Source organism: Arachis hypogaea, chromosome 20 (genome assembly GCF_003086295.3).
Source record: "Arachis hypogaea cultivar Tifrunner chromosome 20, arahy.Tifrunner.gnm2.J5K5, whole genome shotgun sequence".
Taxonomy (NCBI): Eukaryota; Viridiplantae; Streptophyta; class Magnoliopsida; order Fabales; family Fabaceae; genus Arachis; species Arachis hypogaea.
Genome location: NC_092055.1, coordinates 626,295 through 648,068, shown reverse-complemented (window position 1 = coordinate 648,068; position 21,774 = coordinate 626,295). Strand labels below are relative to the sequence as shown.

The following is a 21,774-nucleotide window of genomic DNA, read 5'->3' as shown; positions in this document are numbered from 1 at the left end:
AGTGGCCCTCATATTATGTTTCCTGGAGAGGAAGGTGTACATGGGCCACTCAGAGTTTTTTTTTTTTTTTTACCAAAGATAGGAGACTCTAACCCGCAACCTCTTAATTGAGTATGGAGAGACTATGCCATTTGAGTTATTACTCATTGGCGGCCACTCAGTTTATTTCAAAATGAAAAAAAAAATTTCAAAACTCTAATACCATATTATAAACTGATTATTTTAAAAATTTGACATTTTTAATTATGACATAAATATAATAAAAATTATCTTTTATTAATTTAAAATATCATCAATTTCAAACACACTGATTTCTTTTATTAGATAACTATTAAGATTATTAAAATATTTTTATACAAAGATATAGTTGAAATATGGTTAAATTGTTTAACTTCTTTAACTAAATCTCCGAATATAATATGTAATAATATTTTAGCTATTATTTTTATAACATTATTTTAATCATCTTTTTGTGACAGTGTGAGTTATCACTTTAGTTATTTTTATATAATTTTTGTTGGATATACAACAATTCATATAATTATAATCTATCTAGTAGTTTAAATTTTTTATATAAATAATTTTATAAAAATATTAAAAATATAATTATTCATGTATAATATGTCTTATTAACTTAGATTTTTATAATTAATAAAACATTGAGAATGATTTGATGAATGACGTAGGGCTTTCCAAGGGACTCTCCCTTAGCAATTGACGTGTCAACAGTTATTCTAAAACTATCAGAGAATGGTGATCTTCAAAGGATTCATGACAAATGGCTAACAAAAAGTGCTTAGCTTGTAGCTCGGAAGATGCAAAGCAAGGCATAGATAGGCTTGAGACTAAGAGCTTTTGGGATCTCTCCTTCTTATTGGCATTGCATGTTTCATTGCTCTCTTTTGCTATCTTACTACAATGACCTACCGTTTTAGGAGGCACTACTCCAATAGTACCAACCTTGAAGTCTCACCATCATCATCATCATCATCATCATCATCATCATCATCATGCTCTCTTCTTGTCTTAAATCATTCTTTTCATTTGTCAACGAGAGAGAAGATTATTACTGCCCAAAGTAAGAAAAGACAAAAGGAAAAAGTGCTCTTTTAAAATGGTAGTAGTGTGCATGTTGGAAATGACAACATCATCACCACTAGTAATTGTTAAAGCATATGCATGCACTTTTCTGAATTAAATGTATGTGTAATATACAATAAGAAAAGTGTTAGGAGATCAATAAATTTTGTGATTTATAATCACCAATTAGTTATTATTGATATTTTTAATGGTGTAAAATTTTATCCAATAGTATAAAATTACTCACAATTTTTTGTTACTGATTAAGTACTTACCAATTTTTAATAAAAATATTAGTCCCTAAACTTTCTCATACAATAGTACCTATATATTTGTGATAAGTCCAAAATGTTTACAAAATATTGGAAAAATTTTAAGTGTACTAGAAATACCGGTGTTCTAGTTGTTTTAATCGTTAATTTTAATTAATATATATTATATATATATTTTATAATTCAGATCAACGGTTAAAATAATTAGAATACCGGTGTTTTCGATACACTTAAAACTCTTCCCAAAATATTTTAGAAAAAATTTTAAGTGTACCAAAAAACACCAATATTCCAGTTGTTTTAACCATTGATTTCAATTAATATATATTATATATATTTTTTGTAATTAACACCTATATTCTCAGTACATTCAAAACTCTTCTAATACTTTAAGTGTGTAAATGATACAAACACTACTTATCCTAAAATTTTAAATTGTTAAAGACTAAATAAGCTGAATAGATAAAATATCAACTATATTAAGTATATAATAAAATTAACCATAAAAATTAATTATTAATATATACTAAAAATAAATTAAACAATATATATATATATATATATATATATTAGTGATTAATTTTTGTATATAAATGTTACGATGGGTAACCGGAGATTGTTGGGCTGGACTCGCTGGGTTGGCCCAATCGTCTGAAGAAGGAAGCCTTCGAGCGGGTCTGCGTCTTGGGGGCCTCCGTCCGACTTGTGGGTATGAACGAATGGGGGTGGTACCTGCAAAGACACTCCGATGCCTAAGTCAGCAAGGGTGTGAGCAGGGCTAGAGAGTATTGGAACTTAGAGATACCTGAGAGGTGTCAGTGTATTTATAGTGGTGAACCAATAACCACCGTTGAAGTACTGCCACTTTTTAAGGGGAATAACCGTCCCTTTATCTTAGGGTGGTTGAGATATGGCTCTTGGAAGTGGTTAGAGAGATTCTTGGGGCAGTTATCCTCTTGAGGGAGGGTTTATCTGCCAGCTAATCCTCGTACCGACTTCTTTAGAGCAAGTCGTGAAGATAGCCGACTTCGTGGCATCTGGTTTGTGCAGTGTGAGACTCAACTCCTTTGGGTTGGGCCTTTTTACTTGGATCCTGGGCCTTAGCATTGGGCCAGGGTATGAACAGTGCCCCTACTCGAGCCCAATTTCTTTTAAGATTTTGGGTTCGAGTATTCTACTCGGGGATGTAGCCGACTTGGGAGGGAACCGACGTGTTTGTTTGGAACCGACGTGACTTTCGTGACTTTTGATTTTTCACAGTTACGTCTAATCAAACGTCGCGTTTGTTAGAGGTTCGCGTAGGTATTGATTACCTTGGTAACGGTGCACCCATTAATGAATGCCCCGTTTTTACCATTATGCCCCTAACGTGTTTATAAATACTTTCCCTCTCTTTCATTGTTTCGTTTATGTGATTTTTCAAATTTCCTCTCCACCTGTTCGTGAAGCATTCTTGCGTTTGAAGGCTTTCATTTCCTCCAACCTTTTTCAGATAAAGGTTAGATTTTTCTTCTTCTCCTTTTGCAACATGCTTACTGTTTGCATGCTTTTATTTTGCGGATGGATAGGTTGATTCGTAGGTTTCTGTTTGATTCCGTACTTCCCCTTAGAGACCATATTTTTTTTATTTTCTTTTCTTTTTCCTTTGTAGGTTTTACCAAAACCCTTTTTAAAAGAAAGAAAATGTCTTCTGTTGAAAGTCTTGCTCAGTGGGTCGATGTTACGGTCCTGGGGGAGGAACCTTTGGTTGACACTGATTTTCTTACTGATCTTCGCACTCGCCACCGGCTCTGCACCTCTGATGAGGATGAGCCGAAGTATGAACTACTTGCCCCGGGTCCAGAAGACCGGGTCTGCTTTGGGAGGGCTTCGGAGGCAGCCCCTCATTTCTTTTTTATGTATGAGAGCATGCTTACCCGCCTGGGCGTTTTCCTTCCTTTTTCTGACTTTGAGATGGATGTTTTACGCCACTGCCGTGTTGCACCTACCCAGCTTCATCCCAATTCCTGGGATTTTCTGAAAATTTATTAATTTGTCAGCCATGCTTTAGACTTTCCGACTTCCTTGAGGATTTTCTTTTTTCTCTTCCATATGACTAAGCCCTTCAGTGGGCAAAATAATAAACAACAATGGGTGTCCTTCCGGGCTATACAAGGTCGGAGGGTCTTCACCCTTTTTGACGAATCTTTTCATGACTTCAAAAATTATTTTTTCAAAGTGCAAGCTGTAGAGGGTCACCACCCCTTTTTCCTGGATGAGAATTCTTCCCCTCGCTTTCCTCTGTATTGGTTGGAGGCCTCCCCCTGTGAGAAATATGGTCTGGACGACCTGGATGAGGTGGAGGCAGCCATTGTGGGGTTCTTCCGAGAAGTATGGGGGAGGGCCCCATATCTGGATACTAAAAAATTTCTCCAAGGGCCTCCGACCTTTGTCCAAACACAATTAGGTAGCTTTTATTTGTTCTCTTGGATTTCCGACTTGTCTGACTATCTTTTTCCGACTTGTCTGACCTCTTGGCTACTACTTGTTTTTACAGAGATAGCGAGGAGGAATTCGAATGAGTCTTACCAGAGGGTCCAGGAGGCTAGGGCAAGGTCCCGGGCCAGGACTGGTGGTGCCAGGGCAGCTATCCCTCCCCCTCCTCCTCCTCGAAATTTGGGGACTCCTTCTGAACCTATTGTTATCTCTTCTTCTGCTCCTTCTCAGCCGTCCCCTCCCCCTGATCCTCCCCTGAGCCTGAAAGGAAGAAGCACAAGGCTTTAGAGCCTAGTTCTTCTTTCGAGGATGAAGCCAAGGTGGATGCCCCTAAATTTATCCGGAAGTACATCTATCCTCATGCCCGTATAGGCTTGGATGATGTTTCTATCCGGAACCACCTCACTATTCTTGCTCAGGAGAGTATTAGGGCGGCGGCGGTGTGCACCAAGTTTCTTGATATTTTTGAGAAGACTCCTCTTAGCTCTCTTGGTTCGTCCTCGAGGGCTAAAGAGTTGGAGGAGAGACTTCTTTTATATCAAGAATATGAGAAGAAGTTGAAGGAGGAGGTCGCCAAACTAGAGGAGGAGAGGAAGGATCTCCAGGAGAGGGAGAGCAAGTTGCAGGCCCAGTGCAACATGGAGGTCGGTTTAAGGCTGAAGGCGCAGGAGAGCTACTCAAGCCTTTTTGAGGACCTTGTGGTTGTGAAAAAAGATTTGCTGAATGCTCGGACTGCCTACACCGAGTTGGAGGACTCTATTGCCGAGGGATCTGAAGAGGCCTGGAGGATTTTTAAGGAGCAAGTCGGAGTCATTGCTCCTGGCTTGGATCTCTCTCCTTTAGATCCCGACAAGGTCGTCATTGATGGTGCTATAGTGACTCCTTCTGCCCCCCAAGTTGTTTCTGAGTCCAACTTGAAGACTCGGGGGCAGAGGATTATTGAGTCCCCTCCTCGCTCAAAGGATGCTCCGAGCTCTTCCAAGGTTCCTCCGACTTCCTCTCCGTCTCCTATGGATGCCTCTCTCCCTGGTCCTGACGCTGCTCCGACTATTCTTCCTGGTTCTGGTGGTGATCCGTCTACTCCTCTGAAAAAATAACTTTATTGGCTATATGGGGGCCCGGCCTGTGGGTCCCCCTTTTTTAAACTGTTTTATATTTGTTTGTTGGTGGTGGTGGTGACTGAACAATTTTCTCTGGCCTTTTAAGGCCGTAAACAAAAAATATTTATAAATACCCTTTTTTTGGATAAGGGTTTTAGTTTTTAAAGAAATACCCTTTTTGGATAAGGGTTTTAGTTACATTTTACGTGTGCATGCTTTTTTGTTTGTAGTTTTTTGAAAAACCCTCTTTTTGATCTTTTTAGTTTTGGAAACCTTTTTCCTGGCTGTCTGTCCTTTTGGGTTCCTCTTCGCTTTAAGGACAACTTTTAAGCTTTTTCCTAGGTTTTTCGATCTCTTTTTGATTATTCCTTATACTCAACTTTGTTTTATTGAGCTTCTATGACTTAGGTTATTTTTGCGACGCGTTTTCTTTTCTACTCGGTTTTGTATTTCGATTTATAAGTCGGCATATCCCCGAGTTTCTCACGATCAACTTTTATAACCTCTTTACACCGACTTGTACCTCGTCGTTTTATCCTGACGACCATCTAGGTCGGTTCATGGGATTTTCACGTTTTGTCGAGCTTAAGTCGGCGCGTTTTGTAGGAAAGAATAAACGAGAAGGAATTTATAAGAGATATTGTAAAAGATCTTTATTTATTGGGGAGGTACCTTACTGCTACTAAGGGCTTTTGACAGCCTATTTTCCCTTAGCCTCTACTATGATGCCTCGTTAAAAACCCTTCTCCAGAAAAAACCCTTTAACTTTCGGGAAAAAATCGTGAAGTTGGGAAAAGAGTACATCAGGGAGTAGAGTTCGCTTTTAACTGTAGTACCTTTTCATATTACAAGCATGCCACGATCTTGGTAACTTGGCGCCGCTTAGGTCGGTCACCCTATAATAACCTTTTTCTAAGACCTCGCTGACTTTGTAGGGTCCTTTCCAGTTGGCAGCGAGTTTTCCTTCCCCCAACTTGTTGACTCCTATGTCGTTTCTGATTAAGACCAGATCGCTTAGTGCGAAACTTCTTTGAATGACTTTCTTGTTGTATCTGGTAGCCACCCTTTGCTTCAGCGCTGCTTCTCTTATCTGGGCTTGTTCTCGGACTTCGGGGAGCAATTCTAGCTCCTCTTTGTGCCCCTGTATGTTTCTGATTTCATCATGGAGAATCACCCTTGGGCTTTGCTCGCTGATTTCTACTGGTATCATAGCTTCTATCCTATAAACAAGTCGGAAGGGCGTTTCTCCAGTGGCGGATTGGGGCGTTGTTCTGTAAGCCCATAACACTTGTGGGAGCTCCTCAGCCCAGGCTCCTTTTGCATCTTGTAGCCTTTTCTTTAATCCTGCCAGTATGACTTTGTTGGTTGCCTTGGCTTGTCCATTTACTTGCGGGTGCTCCACCGAGGTGAACTGGTGTTTAATCTTCATACTGGCCACCAGGCTTCTGAAGGTAGAGTCGGTGAATTGGGTTCCATTGTCTGTAGTGATGGAATATGGTATCCCATATCTTGTGATGATATTCTTGTAGAGGATCCTCCGACTTCTTTGGGCGGTGATGGTAGCCAATGGCTCTGCTTCTATCCACTTTGTGAAATAGTCTATTCCTACGATCAAGTATTTAACTTGTCCTGGCGCTTGGGGAAAGGGACCTGACAAATCCATTCCCCATTTTGCGAAGGGCCACGGAGAAGTTATACTGATGAGTTCCTCGGGGGGAGCCACGTGGAAGTTTGCATGCATTTGGCATGGTTGACATTTTTTCACAAATTCTGTGGCATCTTTTTGCAAGGTCGGCCAATAGAATCCAACTCGGATTACTTTCCTGGCAAGCGACCTGGCTTCGAGATGATTTCCGCAGATCCCGCTGTGGACCTCCTCTAATACCTCGGTGGTTCTCGAGGTCGGAACGCACTTTAACAATGGTGTTGATATTCCTCTTCTATAGAGAATATTTTTCACCAGAGTGTAGTGTTGTGCTTCCCTCCGGATTCTCTTAGCCTCTTTTTCCTCTTTGGGGAGGATGTCGAATTTCATGTATTCGACCAAGGAGTTCATCCATCCGAGGTTTAGTCCGGTTACCTCAAGGACCACTTGCGTTTCCTCCGTTTTTACCACAGAGGGTTCCTGGAGAGTTTCCTGGATCAGGCTTCTGTTATTCCCTCCTGGCTTGGTACTTGCTAAGTTGGATAGGGCGTCTGCTCTTCTATTTAGATCCCGAGTTATATGTTTGATCTCGGTTTCCGTAAAGCGCCCAAGATGCTCCAGAGTTTTTTCCAAGTACCTCTTCATATTTGGGTCTTTTGCCTGATACTCTCCACTTATCTGGGAGGTCACCACTTGGGAGTCGCTATATACAATCACTTTTGTAGCACCGACTTCTTCTGCCAGCTTCAACCCGGCAATTAGGGCTTCATATTCTGCCTGGTTATTTGAGGCTGGGAATTCAAATTTGAGGAAAACCTCTATTTGGGTTCCCCTTTCGTCCACTAATATTATGCCTGCACCGCTCCCTGTCTTATTTGAGAATCCATCTACATAGAGTTCCCATGTCATTGGTTTTTCCTCTTGATCTCCTGCGTATTCTGCTATGAAGTCGGTAAGGCATTGGGCTTTAATTGCCGTCCGAGTTTCATACCTCAAGTCGAACTCGGAGAGCTCTATTGCCCATTGAACCATTCTCCCTACAACATCCGTCTTTTGGAGGATTTGCTTCATGGGTTGGTTCGTGCGGACTCTTATTGTATGAGCTTGAAAGTAAGGCCGTAGCCTTCGTGAGGCTACCACTAAGGAGTAGGCAAACTTCTCTAGTTTGTGGTACCTTAGCTCGGGGCCTTGTAGAACTTTACTGATGAAATACACCGGATGCTTATCGACCTCATCTTCTCTTATCAGGGCTGACGCGACAGCCTTGTCTGCTACAGATAAGTATAGGACGAGGTCTTCTCCAACTGTAGGTCGGGTCAGAATCGGGGGTTGACTCAAGAATATTTTGAACTCCTGGAACGCCTCTTCGCATTCAGGAGTCCATTCGAACTGACATCCCTTTCTCAGTAAGGAGAACAATGGAAGGGATTTTAGTGCTGACCCTGCCAAGAATCTGGAGAGGGCTGCAAGTCGGCCGTTTAGCTGCTGGACCTCTCTTAAGCAAGTCGGGCTTTTCATTTCCAGGATGGCTCTACACTTATCGGGATTTGCTTCGATCCCCCTTTGTGTCAGCATGAACCCTAAAAATTTTCCAGCTTCCACCGCGAAGGTACACTTTGCGGGATTTAACCTCATCCCGTGTGACCTTATGGTGTCAAATACTTGCGAGAGGTATGACAAGAGGTCGACTTCTTCCTTGGTTTTTACTAGCATGTCGTCGACGTAGACCTCCATTAAGCTTCCAAGGTGGGGAGCGAACACCTTATTCATCAGCCTCTGATATGTGGCCCCTGCATTTTTCAATCCAAATGGCATGACCACATAGCAGAAGTTGGCTCTGGGTGTGATGAATGATGTCTTCTCCTGGTCTGGCTCGTACATCGGGATTTGGTTATACCCCGAGTAGGCATCCATGAACGATAAGTATTGATATCCCGAGCTGGAGTCTACTAGGGTATCGATACTTGGTAGTGGATAAGGGTCCTTAGGACATGCCTTATTTAAATCGGTATAGTCGACACACATTCTCCATTTGCCATTTTGTTTTTTGACTAGCACTACATTAGCTAGCTATGTTGGGTATTTGACTTCTCTGATGAAGCCGGCTTCTAGGAGCGCTTGTACTTGTTCTTCTATTACTAGGGCTCGTTCTGGGCCGAGCTTGCGTCTTCTCTGTTGTACAGGTCGGGACCCTGGGTATACCGAGAGCTTGTGGGACATAAGCTCAGGGTCTATCCCGGGCATGTCGGAGGCTTTTCAGGCAAAGAGGTCGGAATTGTCTCTTAGGAGCTTAATCAACCCTTGCTTTAGGGCTTCCCCTAGGTTGGCTCCTATGTTGGTGTTTTTTCCCTCCTCTTTGCCGACCTGTATTTCCTCAGTTTTTCCTCCCGGCTGTGGTCGCAGCTCTGCTCAGGCCCTTGCACCGCCGAGCTCTATGGTGTGGACTTCTCTGCTTTTTCCTCTCAGATTCAGGCTTTCATTGTAGCATTTCCTTGCCAATTTCTGATCTCCCCTCACCGTTGCTATTCCCGCTGAGGTTGGGAATTTCATGCAAAGGTGGGGAGTGGATACCATCGCTTTGAGTCGATTAAGGGTAGCTCTACCGATTAAAGCATTATATGCTGACCCTACGTCGATGACTATGAAGTCTACACTCAGAGTCTTGGATTTTTCCCATTTTCCAAAAGTGGTGTGGAGGGGCAAAAATCCCAGTGATTTTATCGGCGTGTCGCCTAGTCCGTACAAGGTGTCAGGGTAGGCTCTTAATTCTTTCTCATCCAACCCTAGTTTGTCAAAAGCGGGCTTGAAAAGGATGTCCGCTGAGCTTCCTTGGTCTACTAGGGTTCTATGGAGATGGGCATCGGCTAGGATCATAGTAATTATCACTGGGTCATCATGCCCAGGGATTATTCCTTACCCATCTTCTCTTGTGAATGAAATGGTGGGAAGGTCGGATGACTCTCCTCCGACGTGGTAGACTCGCTTGAGATGTCTTTTGCGAGAGGACTTGGTGAGTCCCCCTCCCGCGAATCCTCGTGAGATCATATGGATATGTCTCTCCGGGGTCTGCGGTGGTGGGTCTCTTCTATCCATATCGTCTCGCTTTCTCTTCCCATGACCGTCCGACCTTTCTATGAGGTATCTGTCGAGCCGACCTTCTCTAGCCAGCTTTTCTATCACATTTTTAAGGTCGTAACAGTCATTTGTCGAGTGACCATATATTTTATGGTACTCACAGTAGTCGCTGCGACTTCCTCCTTTTTTATTTTTAATAGGTCTGGGAGGAGGCAGTCTTTCGGTATTGCAAATCTCTCTGTATACATCCACTATGGAAACCTTTAGAGGAGTATAAGAGTGATATTTTCTTGGTCTATCGAGACCGAGTTCTTCCTTCTTTTTGGGTTCCCTCTCCCTCTCTTTTGTTGAGGGGAGATGCCCAGGTCGCCAACTCGAATCTCTCAGCCTAGCATTCTCCTCCATGTTGATGTACTTTTCAGCTCTTTCCTGTACATCACTTAAGGAGGTGGGGTGTCTTTTTGATATGGACTGTGAGAAGTGACCTTCTCTAAGCCCATTGACTAACCCCATTATGACTGCCTCGGTGGGCAGGTCTTGGATTTCTAAACATGCTTTGTTGAACCTTTCCATATAGGCTCGTAAGGATTCTCCGACCTCCTGCTTTATCCCCAGGAGGCTTGGCGCATGTTTTACTTTGTCTTTCTGGATAGAGAACCTCATCAAGAACTTTCTTGAGAGGTCTTCAAAATGGGTGACCGACCTCGGGGGGAGGCTGTCGAACCACTTCATCGCCGCTTTAGACAAGGTTGTCGGGAAAGCTTTGCATCGCGTAGCATCAGAAGCATCAGCTAGATACATTCGACTTTTAAAGTTGCTTAAATGATGCTTCGGATCTGTGGTTCCGTCATAGAGGTCCATATCCCGCTTTTAAAGTTTCTTGGAATCTTTGCCCTCATTATGTCCTCACTAAAAGGATCCTCCCCTCCTGGGGGCGACTCTTCTCTATCGTCACGGGAGTTCCGACCTTTGAGGGAGGATTCTAACTTTAAGAGTTTCTTCTCTAACTCTTTTCGTCGATCCATCTCCTCTCTTAGGTGCTTTTCTATCTCCCTTTGTCGCTCCCGTTCCTGTTCTAGCTGTTCCAAGCGACTTTGGTGGACATGGACTAATCCCATAAGTTCAGTTGCGTGGGACTGTCCGTCCTTCTCCGAATCGCGCCCTTCTGAGGAATTCACCTTCGGAGTTTTGACTCTGGAGGTACCCTCTCTGTGTTGATCGTTGGTTCCCTGGTGGAGGGTTAGGTCCACGTCATTATTTCTGGTGTCCAGATTCTCTTGTTCGGAATCTGTCTCCACGTGACCCTCCTTAGGGGATCTGTCCGCCATCACTGGTTGATCTCTCGGGTCCCGACAACGGCGCCAATGTTACGATGGGTAACCGGAGATTGTTGGGCTGGACTCGCTGGGTTGGCCCAATCGTCTGAGGAAGGAAGCCTTCGAGCGGGTCTGCGTCTTGGGGGCCTCCGTCCGACTTGTGGGTATGAACGAATGGGGGTGGTACCTGCAAAGACACTCCGATGCCTAAGTCAGCAAGGGTGTGAGCAGGGCTAGAGAGTATTGGAACTTAGAGATACCTGAGAGGTGTCAGTGTATTTATAGTGGTGAACCAATAACCACCGTTGAAGTACTGCCACTTTTTAAGGGGAATAATTGTCCCTTTATCTTAGGGTGGTTGAGATATGGCTCTTGGAAGTGGTTAGAGAGATTCTTGGGGCAGTTATTCTCTTGAGGGAGGGTTTATCTGCTAGCTAATCCTCGTACCGACTTCTTTAGAGCAAGTCGTGAAGATAGCCGACTTCGTGGCATCTGGTTTGTGCAGTGTAAGGCTCAACTCCTTTGGATTGGGCCTTTTTACTTGGATCCTGTGCCTTAGCATTGGGACAGGGTATGAACAATAAATAATATTTTTGACTATATATATATGGATTTAAATTAAAACATTAGAAAAGTAACAAAAACTTTAAGTTTATCCTCTTTTAATTTTCAATCATGTCCTATATTAATCAAGAAGCAACTTTCAATAGTAAATATTGTTTACGTCATTAAAAATATTTATTTAATATATTATTTCTTATGATAAATCATTGTCAACACGAACGTTTAAATATGTTACACATGTATTGTATATCATCACTTTAATTATTTATTTACTTTTCATTCACCCTTTTCTTTTTCTGAAAACGTTCGTTGATTTTTTTCGGCCCATCAAAATGGAAAAAACACAAGCATGTAAAATCATTCTTTTTAAAAGATAAACAAAGTGCCTAACTTTTTGAAAGCTCCACTAGATATAAAAACTTAAAAAGGATTCATTCAATTATTCAGCACGTATATGAATCTTATTGGATAAAAATTTAATTATTGGCCTAAAGTAGTGCTTTTAAGGTGCAAATATTTATTTATAAGAGAAGATTATGGAAGTATGTATTATTTCATCTTTTGTTTTTCAAGTTATAGAAATAATTTATTGTCCCCATTTTTCCTGTTTTAAAATCACTTGTTATATATGCTTTTAGTAGAAATTATATACAAGATGATCAAAGTTTGGGTTCTTGTCATTGTGATGTTCTACAATGGTTTTCCCTCAAAAGGGACAAGCAATAGTAATAATGTTACAAGGCCAAGTACAGTTAATATTGGAGCAATTTTTTCTTTTAATTCAACTATTGGAGGAGTGGCTAAAATTGCAATACAAGCAGCAGTAGATGATATAAATTCCAATGCAACCATTCTCAATGGAACTAAGTTTAATATCTCAATGCAGGACACAAAATTCTCCCCTGGATTTCTAGGAATTATTGACTGTAAGTTCTTGTTAAAATCTACTCAAGCATTTTTATCTTCATGACTTTTGATTTCATCACTCAGTTTAAAATATTATTGATCGTTACCAAAAAAAATTATCTTATTATCAAGTTTTGATTTTTTTTTTGTTGCAAAAATAAGTCATTGATTCTATAAAATTTGTGGTTTTTTTACTAGTCCTTTTTTCCCCTTAATTTCTGTTTATTTGATACTATTAAATGCCTGGTGACTTGAAAAATAAAAATATAATATGGCGGCATTCCATTTTGATCTATAAAAATATAATAAGTGAGTAAAATTAGAAAACTAACACTATAATAGTTAATTTTAACTAATATTACATGTTATCAAACAAAATAAATATAAAAACCAACTAAAAATGAGTTTTTATAGAGTTTGGATTTCGAAAAATATTCAATTAGGTAACTAATAAAAAATTAGCCAATATCAACCAATAATTCAAAAAGATTTTTCAATACAAATTTATAATTTTTTTAAGTTACTCTTTATTCTTTTTCCTTTTTTTTTCCCTTCATTCCAACACTTCAATTTCACCTATCACCAGCCATCGTTGTTGCCGTCGGCCACCACCATTAACCATCGTTGGCCGCCAGCGACCCTCTTGCGATCATCTCTGGCTATCCACCACCGGTTATTATAAATTTAAACTTTAAATTCTAAACTTTCAATATTAAATACTAAACTCTACTTAAATACTAAATATAATGAATCTTAAATTTTAAACTCTAAATCTTAAATTATAAACACTAAATCTTATATTTTTTTATTTCAGTTTTAGATGTTTCTATTATTTCTAATTTTAAATGTTTCTCTTTATTGTAAATTGTTGGCACTTTGTTGGCTAAATATAGTTGGTTATCAATAATTTTTCTTTTTTTAATTGAGTTTTAGATTTTTTTTTATTTTGAAAGTTTTTTTTTCTTATTATAAATGTTAGCCATAATATTGGTTATGTAAGGTTGCCTCTCAATATTTTCTCTAAATAAACTCAGTAAGAACTAAAATTAGCATTTTAAATTTTAAGTCCACATAAAAACCAATTTACAGTAATTATTAGAACATAAAAATTAAAATTTTTATAGAAGTTGTATAATTATTTGAAACTTTTTTGTACTAATTTGTAAAATAAGAAATAAATCTAAAACATATCCTAGAAACCAAATTGGTCTCTAGAATTGTTGTACTTTTCACAATTCTACATATTTTTCTCTCATATATGAATCATATCTTCTTATTCACTAGTTATACCATTTTTTTTTGTTTAAATACTCTATTGGTACTTATAGTTTTGCAAAATTTTCAATTAGGTCCTTACACTTTTTTTTTCTTTTAATTGAGTCCTTGCACCAAATTTTTTTTAATTAGGTTCCTACACTTTTTTTTCCTTTTATTTAGGTCCCTATACCAATTTTTTTTTTAGTTGGGTCCCTATAAAATTAAGTCAATTACTACTAAGAGGAACTTAATTGAAAAAAAAAATTAGTGTAGGGATCCAATTAAAAAGAAAAAAAAGTATAAAGACCTAATTGAAAATTTCACGAAACTATAGAGACCAACATAGTAATTAAACCTTTTATTTTCAAACATATACATTGCAGCATTAATATTGATGGAGAAAGGCACTGTGGCAATAATTGGTCCACAGTACTCAGAAATGGCACATGTAATCTCACACATTGCAAATGAGATGCAAGTTCCTCTCTTATCATTTGCAGCAACAGATCCTACACTCACTTCTCTCCAATTCCCATATTTTGTTAGAACAACACAGAGTGATCTTTATCAAATGTCTGCAGTGGCAGATATTGTTAGTCACTTCCAATGGAGAGATGTGATTGCAATCTTCATTGATGATGATCATGGAAGAAATGGAGTCACTGCATTAGGTGATAAGCTTGCTGAAAAACGTTGCAAGATATCATATAAAGCACCCATTAAGCCAAATAATATTAGTCAAGAAGAAATAACCAATGCATTGATTAAAGTAGCTTTGATGGAATCTAAGGTAATAGTCCTACATTTGTTACCTGATTTTGGCTTAAGAGTACTTAAGATTGCTCAATCACTTGGCATGATCAAAAGTGGTTATGCATGGATAGTAACTGATTGGCTTTCTACAATATTAGATTCAAACCCTTCATTGTTATTGTCTACAAGCTCTACCATGAATGATATGCAAGGTGTTATCACCTTGAGAATGTACACACCAAATTCAGAAATTAAGAGAAACTTTATGTCTAGGTGGAAGACCAACCTAACCCATGTAAATGATGATCATCATTTGGGATTGAACATATTTGGTCTATATGCTTATGACACTGTTTGGACCTTAGCTTATGCACTTGATGCATTCTTTAGAAGTGGTGGAACTTTGAAATTTTCAAATGATTCAAGTCTAAACACTTTAAGGGGTGATAGTGATACCCTTCATCTTGATACTATGGGAGTGTTTCTTAATGGTGACATGTTACTTCAGAAGATTCTAGAAGTTAATCGAACCGGTTTAACCGGCCGAACAGAGTTTGCCCAAGATGGAAACCTAATACAATCATCATATGAGATCATTAATGTGATTGGAACTGGGGTTAGGAGGATTGGATTTTGGTCTAATTCTTTTGGCCTTCACACTGGTGAACAAGTTTCAAATGATGCAAATTCAAGTGAAGGGCTTTATAGTGTGATATGGCCTGGCCAAACAACACAAACACCTAGAGGTTGGGTTTTTGCTAGCAATGGAAGACATTTGAGAATTGGAGTACCACTTAGGGTTACCTACCATGAGTTTGTGTCAAGAATTGAAGGCACTGACATGTTGTTTGGTGGTTATTGTATTGATGTGTTTATTGCTGCTCTAAATGTGTTGCCTTATACAATTCCATACAAGTTTGTTCCATTTGGTGATGGTAGAACCGATCCCGTGGTGTCAGAACTTCTAGAACAAATCACAATTGGTGTAAGTATTATTTTTCTAGGATTGTAAGAAAGTGAAAATTTACGTACAGATGTTTTTATATTAATAATTAAAATTTTTTAGATAATTTTATATGTTCGACTAAATTATTATCTAATAATTTTTAATTACTAGCTTCACATACATAATACTACAACATAAGCGTCGAATAACGACAATTAATTTTGAAAATTACGGCGGTTTAAAGCTGCCACAAAATGGCTCATCAACTGTTTTCAGCACTTATTCTTTAGGGTGTGAGAATTAATTTTTGTGGTGATTTTCAGTAACCACAGATATAACTGTCGCAAAATAGATAATTTTATTTGTGTCGATTTAAAACCGTCGCTATTTCAATAATGGGTTTAAAAATTAAAATTGTGGCGATTTAAAACTGTCACAGAGTTTTAAAAAATAATTGTAGCGGTTTGTAACTGCTGCAATTATATTCATGACATTAACGAAAAGAAAGTTGATAAATTTACAATCATTTTTGTCATTTTTCTTTAATGTAACCTATTTCTTTTACATCATGATTAATTAAATTTGATACTTGCATAAAAAAATACTAAATACACAAAACTAAAATCATAGGTAATTCCAAAATGTTAGCTATTATTATTTTAGCAAAAATACACCATAATTATGTATTGTAAATTGCATAGTAAAAATAAAGTGTTTTATCTAAAATTTATTATACATCAATTAAATTTTTTATTTTTTTTGGGACATGAATGTTATTCTTCCTGAATTGAAAAATCTTCTTTTGTATGGATGTAGGCCTTTGATGCCGTTATTGGGGATATTACTATTACTACAAACAGAAGTAAGATAGTGGATTTCACTCAGCCATATATAGAGTCAGGGTTAGTGGTTGTGGCACCTATCAAGGAATTGAAATCAAGTGCTTGGGCCTTTCTTATACCATTCACTCCAATGATGTGGTTTGTCACAGGAATGCTTTTTCTAATTGTTGGAGTTGTTGTGTGGATTTTAGAGCGGCCCTTTAATGATGACTTTAGAGGACCAATTAGAAGACAACTAGTGACTATTATTTGGTAATTAAATAAAGGTGGAAATTCAGGTGAAGTCGACTTCACCTGAAGTTGATACCTAAGAATCGTTAGATGATTTGACTGATTTGACTAAATTTTTATCCAAATTTCTTCATATTTTAACCTCCGATTCTTGAATAAAATTTCAAAATGGAATTTATTTAAGGTGAAAACTCAGGTGAAATCGACTTCACATGAAGTTGATACCTAAGAACTGTTAAATGATTTGACTGATTTGACTAAATTTTCATCCAACGACTCTCAGGTATCAACTTCATGTGAAGTCGACTTCACCTAAGTTTTCACCTTAAATAAATTCCATTTTGAAATTTCATTCAAGAATCGAAGGTTAAAATATGAAGAAAAAAATAATTCTACTCTTGTATATATATATATATATATAAGTTTAGTCCTTATTATACATGTTATCGCTCGCATACTTCACCAATTGCTAAGATTTGTATATTTTTTTCTTTGCAGGTTTAGCTTTTCAACTCTAGTTTTCGCACATAGTAAGTTGTCAAAAGTTTCCTTTATCTAGCATTGAAAGATGAGGATGCTCCCATAAAGATGCATAAAGTGTTTTTTTTTTTAAATATATTTTTTAATAATTAAAATTTAACATATATAATCACTTAAATTGAATTATTTTTGTCAAAGTTATGTCAGATAAATTAATTTGATCGAAAATAGTGAATCAAATTTTGAATCGGTTTAAATTAATATTTTTTTATAAAAATGACTACAATACCCCTATTATATAAAATGACTAAAATACTCTTATTATATATATATTAATTTTGAGAATCCTAAATTCTAGTCATTTTCTTCCTTGTCGTTATAGAGTTAGAATTTAAAGTTTTCAAAATTAATATATATATAAATAATAGAGATATTTTAGTTGTGCTTTATAATAGGGATATTATAGTAATTTTTTATAAAAAATATTAATTTATACCGGTTCAAAATTTAATTTATTAATTTTTTTGCTAAACTGATTTGTCCAGTCTAATTTTTAATAAAAAATAATACAATTTAATTGATTATATGTGTTAAATTTTAATTTTTAAAAAACATCTTAAAAAAAAAAGACATTTTTGACATCTTTATCTAAGTGGCTTCTTCGAAAGATATTTCACACAATAATGTGAAACTAAAACATTTTCATTTGCATGCAGAAGAGAAAACCGTTAGCACCCTTGGTCGCTTAGTCCTAATCATATGGTTGTTTGTGGTTCTAATACTAAGCTCTAGCTACACTGCAAGCCTAACATCAATTCTCACAGTGGAAAAACTCTCTTCCCCAGTGAAAGGAATTGAAAGCTTAGTGATCAACAATGACCGAATTGGTATCATGAGTGGCACATATGCTGAGAATTATCTTAGTGAGGTGTTTAACATACATAGATCAAGGCTTGTTCCTTTCAATTCTCTATCTGAATTTGAGAAGGCTTTGAAGGATGGACAAGACAATGGTGGTGTTGCTGCTATCATAGCTGAGCGTGCATACATGGAATTGTTCCTATCAACTAGATGTCAATTTGGTATTGTTGGTCAAGAATTCACCAAAATGGGATGGGGCTTTGTAAGTGTTTCTATCTTTTTCTCTTATGCTAAAATCAACTTTAATAATTAGGTTATTATAGATATAATTATTTACGTGTCTTTTTTTATCGGTTTAAACTTTTAGAAAAGTGGTTACATGATATGGTATCAGAATCTCCATGATAGAAAGATTTAGAGTTCGATCCTTATTATCTCCTAAAAGAAAAAATGTTTAATTACTATATTGGTCTCTATAGTTTTGCGAAATTTTCAATTAGGTCCCTATACTTTTTTTCTTTTTAATTAGGTCTCTGTACCAATTTTTTTTTCAATTAGGTCTCTCTTAATAGTAATTTGCTTAATTGTATAGGAATCCAACTAAAAATAAAAATTAGTGTAGAAACTCAAATAAAAGGAAAAAAAAGTGTAGGAATTCAATTAAAAAAAAATTTGGTGCAAGGACTCAATTAAAAGAAAAAAAAATATAAGGACCTAACTAAATTTCGCAAAATTATAGGGACTAACAGAGTAATTAAACCGAAAAAAAAACATAATATAAAGAAAAAGAAAAAAAAAAACTATACAAAATTCATGCAAGCTCAAACGAGATTTTTGCTATTAGAATTTTAGAAATATAACCATTAATGTATCTTCTCTTATTAAATTAAGTTTTTGAAAAAAATAATTTTATAATACGGTTAAAATATACTCAACTTTTTTGAGGTAAAATGATATGGTAGGAATTCAGTGTAGTTAACTTAAGTTAAGTTTATAGTTGAGAGTCGTTAGATGATAATTTAGTCGAACTTGTCAAATCATTTAACGAATTTCAGCTATCAATTTCACATCAAGTTAACTGCACTTAAATTTTCACTATCTTCAACTTAGCGATTACTTTATTTGAATTTTGTAGGCCTTTCCAAGGGACTCTCCCTTAGCAATTGACATGTCAACAGCTATTCTAAAACTATCAGAGAATGGTGATCTTCAAAGGATTCATGACAAATGGTTAACAAGAAGTGCTTGTAGCTCAGAAGGTGCAAAACAAGGCATTGATAGGCTTGAGACTAAGAGCTTTTGGGGCCTCTTCCTTCTTATTGGCATTGCATGCTTCATTGCCCTCCTTTGCTATCTTATTAGAATGACCTACCGTTTTAGGAGGCACTACTACTCCAATAGTACCAACCTTGAAGTCCCATCATCATCATCATCATCATGCTCTTCTTGTCTTAAATCATTCTTTTCTTTTGTCAATGAAAAGGAAAAGTAAGAAAATAATATAAAAGGACAAGTACTACTCTTGTCAAATGGTTGTGCATGAACATATAAGCATAGAACACCATTGAGTGGCTCTAGTGAATGGTAGGTAGCGTTTGGTAGAGAGACAGAAATGAAAAGATTGAGATTGAGAGACAGAGACTAAGATAGCGTTTGTTTTGAGGTACTGAGACAGAGACTGAGAGACTAAGACTCAGTATCGTGTTTGTTAATTCAGAGACTGGTACTAAAATTTCTGTCTCTGTCTCTAAAATTTCAGTATTTCAGTACCTTCAAAAAGTAGGAACACAGGGGACTGAAATTTTTAGAGATGGAAACTAAAACTTTAATAACATTTTATACCTAAAATACTTTCATTTCAATTAATTAATTCCAATTTTACTCTTTGTGCAAATTAAATTAGAGTTTTATTCTTGTTTCAATTCCTGTCTCCCATTTTGCACCAAACAGAATACTGAGATTTATTTCAATCCCTGTCTCTTAGTCTCTGTCTCTCAGTCTCAGTCTTTCCGTCTCTGTCTCTCCACCAAACGCTACCTAATAAGAGACAGAGATTGAAATAAATTTTAGTATTTTGTTTGGTGCAAAGTGGGAGACAAAAATTGAAACAAGAATGAAATTCTAATTTAATTTGTACAAAGGGTAAAATTGGAATTAATTAATTGAAATGAAGGTATTTTAGGTATAAAATATTATTAAAATTTCAGTCTCCATCTCTAAAAATTTTAGTCCCTTGTGTCCTACTGAAATTTTGGGGACAGAGACAAAAAATTTTAATACCAATCTCTAAACCAACAAACATAATATTAAGTTTCAGTCTTCCAATCTCTGTCTCAATACCTCAAAACAAACGCTATCTTAGTGTCCATGTTAGAATTGAAATGACCCCATCATCTCAAAAAATAATGATTAAAGAATGCATGATCTAAATATATGTTTGTGATAAGACCAAAATGTTTAGTGTATGTACCAAAACATACTCTAAGTCAACGTGCACCAAAATATACTCTTTTTCTTACCTTGGTACCAATATTGTTTAAGATTTTATGTAAACTATCCAAATCTAAATCTAAACCATAGACGAGTTAGTTATTATAATTTAATGTATACTATGTAATAATGCCAAATTTATGTTTGTGATAAGCACAAAATGTTTAAATATTATTGTATGTGGAGTTCATAACAACTTGTGTCAGAATTTAGTTTATTGGATTTAATTAATTAGTATATGGATCTATATCTTATTATTATACTATGCTAATAAGGCTAAGAACTTTAGTACATTCTTTTTCCTCATCTAGGATCCTTAGTATCTGGATAGATTAAGATTCAATTTCTTAGACCCTATGAAACTCCTGAAATTGAGAGATTTTAAAATGATTAAAGTATAATTTATTATCTCTGAAGATTGAATAAATGACTATTTGTACGAAAATACTGATATATGTATCTACGTTAAATTGAAACTAAGATGCTCTTTGTGTGACAAAAATACGCCGTCTTTGGAGGATTAGAGTGCCACGTAGGGTACTTTTGTCACATAGAAGACATCTTGCGTAGGTACAAGTTTAGTTTCGATCTAGGGTGAGTATATATGTCAGTATTTTTATCTTTTATGAATACAAATGGTCATTTATTTCCTGAAGATTTAATCAAATTAAAATATATTGGTAATAATTATTTTTAAAATTTCTTTTTAATTTTTATGTTCACAATATTTATTTTCATATATCTTTTTCTTTCTTTCAATATCAGTCTTAATACTATTACAATTTCACTTTTCATTGATAATCACTTTACATTTTAAATACTAAATTTTAGATTAATAAAAAAATAAGAGCTAAAAAACTAATTTTATTTACAAAAAATATTAATTAATATTGAATGATCTAAATGTTATATATATATATATATATAATTTTTGGAGAAAAATGTCTCTTTCCATGGTGGAGCTGAGTAAGACCTCGCACTAATGCTTCCATTAGAGGATGCCAGGGCCACATAACCATTCACTTTTTATCACATGTTTATTGCCTTTATTTTTTGTCGAATGTTTAAATCATTCACTTCATTTCATGTAGTGATGTATCATCATATAAATAATTATCAACATAATAATATTATTAACATCTTAATAAAAAAAGATTTAACTATTTAATCTCTCTTTAGTTGAAGATTTGAAGTGTGGTTGAAAATTTGAAATAAATGTATGTGCAAGATGGAAAGAACTCCACTTTATAATGCATGTCTTTTTTTGCTTCTTCTTTTTTTTTCCCTAAAAAAAATTAGAAGTTCAAACAACACATTATGACTTTAGGATTTTTCTTAATAATTCAACTAACTGAAATGAATCTACTAGTCAGGAGAGAAAGTCATTTTTAAGGGGAATTTAGAAGAAAAAATACTTGACAAAATGTAATTGCAAGAAAAGAACACTCAAGTGTATATAATACTATAGGAAAATTATCAGG

At 36.3% G+C, this 21,774-nt stretch overlaps 1 protein-coding gene across 1 annotated transcript; it reads left to right on the top strand.

Moving 5' to 3' along the window:
- Nucleotides 1–12,103: 12,103 nt before the first annotated feature.
- Nucleotides 12,104–20,421, top strand: LOC112782449 (glutamate receptor 3.6-like). The gene is made up of 6 exons (XM_029296143.2): nucleotides 12,104–12,453; nucleotides 14,074–15,428; nucleotides 16,206–16,483; nucleotides 16,961–16,992; nucleotides 17,659–18,065; nucleotides 18,939–20,421. The coding sequence occupies exons 1-6, from the start codon at nucleotides 12,156–12,158 to the stop codon at nucleotides 19,293–19,295; spliced, it is 2,727 nt and encodes a 908-aa protein (XP_029151976.2). The 5' UTR covers nucleotides 12,104–12,155; the 3' UTR covers nucleotides 19,296–20,421.
- Nucleotides 20,422–21,774: the final 1,353 nt, after the last annotated feature.

What these genes read in the sequence shown, in the direction of transcription:
- LOC112782449 (XM_029296143.2), top strand. Translation starts at nt 12,156, where the DNA reads ATGCTTTTAGTAGAAATTATATACAAGATGATCAAAGTTTGGGTTCTT. An exon ending in ATTTCTAGGAATTATTGACT is followed by an intron (nt 12,454 to 14,073) that starts GTAAGTTCTTGT and finishes TATACATTGCAG; the next exon opens with CATTAATATTGATGGAGAAA. An exon ending in AACTCTAGTTTTCGCACATA is followed by an intron (nt 16,993 to 17,658) that starts GTAAGTTGTCAA and finishes ATTTGCATGCAG; the next exon opens with AAGAGAAAACCGTTAGCACC.